This window comes from Trypanosoma equiperdum, assembly GCF_001457755.1.
Source record: "Trypanosoma equiperdum strain OVI genome assembly, contig: ctg_365, whole genome shotgun sequence".
NCBI classification, from domain to species: Eukaryota; Euglenozoa; class Kinetoplastea; order Trypanosomatida; family Trypanosomatidae; genus Trypanosoma; species Trypanosoma equiperdum.
Genome location: NW_027124271.1, coordinates 1 through 1,906, shown reverse-complemented (window position 1 = coordinate 1,906; position 1,906 = coordinate 1). Strand labels below are relative to the sequence as shown.

The 1,906-nt window shown below is 47.1% G+C and overlaps 2 pseudogenes across 2 annotated transcripts in view; both read right to left on the bottom strand.

Moving 5' to 3' along the window:
* The window catches only part of TEOVI_000144600:pseudogene, a 1,282-nt pseudogene extending 88 nt beyond the window's left edge, over positions 1–1,194 (bottom strand). The window contains exon 1 of the mRNA in view: positions 1–1,194. Coding sequence covers positions 1–1,194 — 1,194 coding nt within the window.
* Positions 1,195–1,458: 264 nt separating this feature from the next.
* On the bottom strand, positions 1,459–1,905 carry TEOVI_000144500:pseudogene (annotated as a pseudogene). Its single transcript has one exon. A coding segment is annotated over exon 1 (447 nt).
* Position 1,906: the final 1 nt, after the last annotated feature.

The window sequence follows — 1,906 nt, the reverse complement described above, 5'->3', positions numbered from 1 at the left end:
CTTTGAAGCAGATTCTTGGGTGTCTGTGCTCTGTTCGATGGAAAGTAGCATCTTGAGAGCCTTCATACTGTTTAGGTTTAGTAGTGTTGTTAGCGTTTGTTTGGGTGCGTGTATTTCCGCTTCAGCGTTTAGAACATTCTTTGTTTTAGTATTTGCTGCATCTAAGGCTGCTGCAGCCTGCGGTATTAGATCTAGCCAGGTTGGTTCCTTGACCGCGTCCGCTGACGTTGCGAAACTCGCGCATGCGCCTTTGGCTGCGCCGTCGTCGCCGTCACAGTCGCCGTTGGCTGCCCCTGCTTTGTGTCCTAAGAAACCTACGGCAGGTGTTGTGCCCTTGGGTCTATACAGGTCCGCTGCTATTCCCTTGTGTACTGCGATCAAATTTGTTGCCGTTAGCTGCGGTTGCGCCCCGATCGCCTTTTTGCAGTTGGTTACTATAGTAGCCCAGTCGGCGATGTCGGCCTTGCTGTTCCAGCTCGATTGAGTGGTCGTCGGTGTTGAGTAGCATCCTTTGTTTGTGGTGCTTGTTGCGTCGCTTGCGCACAGGCATGCGATCGTCGCTGAGATGGTCTGCTCAGCCGACTTTCCCGGTGCTGTCTGGCCTGTTCCGCAGTGCTCGGCAGGTGTTGACCCTGCTCCCAGCAGTTTCGCTTGTTTTTTGCTTGCTTCAGTGCCATAAACTGCTTTCAGTAGGAGATCTTTCGCGCTGCTTCTTTCGGACCCCTTGGTCGCTGACGTGGCTCTGGCAGCTGCTGCCACTAACGCCGTTTCTGTTGCGTTGATGATGTTCTTGAATCCGCGCCCATCGGCTGCAGCTTCCGTTAGCCTCGTTTGCTGCTCCGCAGGAAGGGCCTTGAAGTAAATGGCCGCCGCTTTACAAGTCTCTAGTTTGTCGCCTTTGCACGGTGCTGGAGCGTTTGCGTCCTCTAATCCGTCAAGCTTGCCTTGTGTTGCGAGACTTGCGAGCTGCTCTATTGCCACTGGTTCCTTAAGATACAATGCCAGGTGCGACGCGTTAGTCGCTGCCTCGGCTGCAGTTTGCGTTAGTTGCAATTTCGGCTCTTCCTCGTCTGCTGCCTTGACTATGGCGCACAGTAAACCAAATATCTTTTTGTTTTCTCCCTTCGCTGGGCCCGCTGCTTGGCACCCCACTTGCAGCAGAGATATTGCCAGTGTTACCGCTACTATCAGCATTGGTTGCTTTAATCGCTGTCAAACACTTAGCTTCACTGACGGCTTTAGCTGGCGCCCTTGCATTCAGTCGCTAGTGGTTGTTGCTTCTAGTTCTATCCTACTGTGCTGCTGGCGAGCAGAAAATGTGGGTGTCGGGCAGTAACTTAGATAGACTTAATGTGCAAAAACAAACTCTCAACTGTCAAATTCGCTCTACATCATTGGTGTTTTATACATAGTTGGTGTAAAATATTTAAGGAATATTTTGTGAAAAATCGTCTTTTGCCAGGTATATTCATACCCTGTTATATAATAAAAGACTGTGTGTTTGTCAGAAGTTGGCACATATTTGATTAGTGGTTCTTGCATATTCATCAAATATGGACAAACCCGCATATCCACAGTTAATAAGCCCCTCAATTTCAATTTAATCCTTATAACTTTGCCAGTCATAATATCTTCCTTGAAAGCTCTAAAGTCAATATATGCTTCTAAATTTCGTAACTTAACGTGTGACTTGACTCGGCCTTTCAGAGTTTTATAATCTACAATTTCCTTAATCTCATCTCTTGATAGTACGGATGCATATCCAATGGTTTTCCATGCAATTTCGTCACTAAAACCTTTATAATATTCAACAGTTCTCCCCATATTCAATTTTTCCCTTGGCAATATTTCAAGATACTGCAGATACAATGGCACTCTCATAAAAATATCGTCATCTGCTTTCATT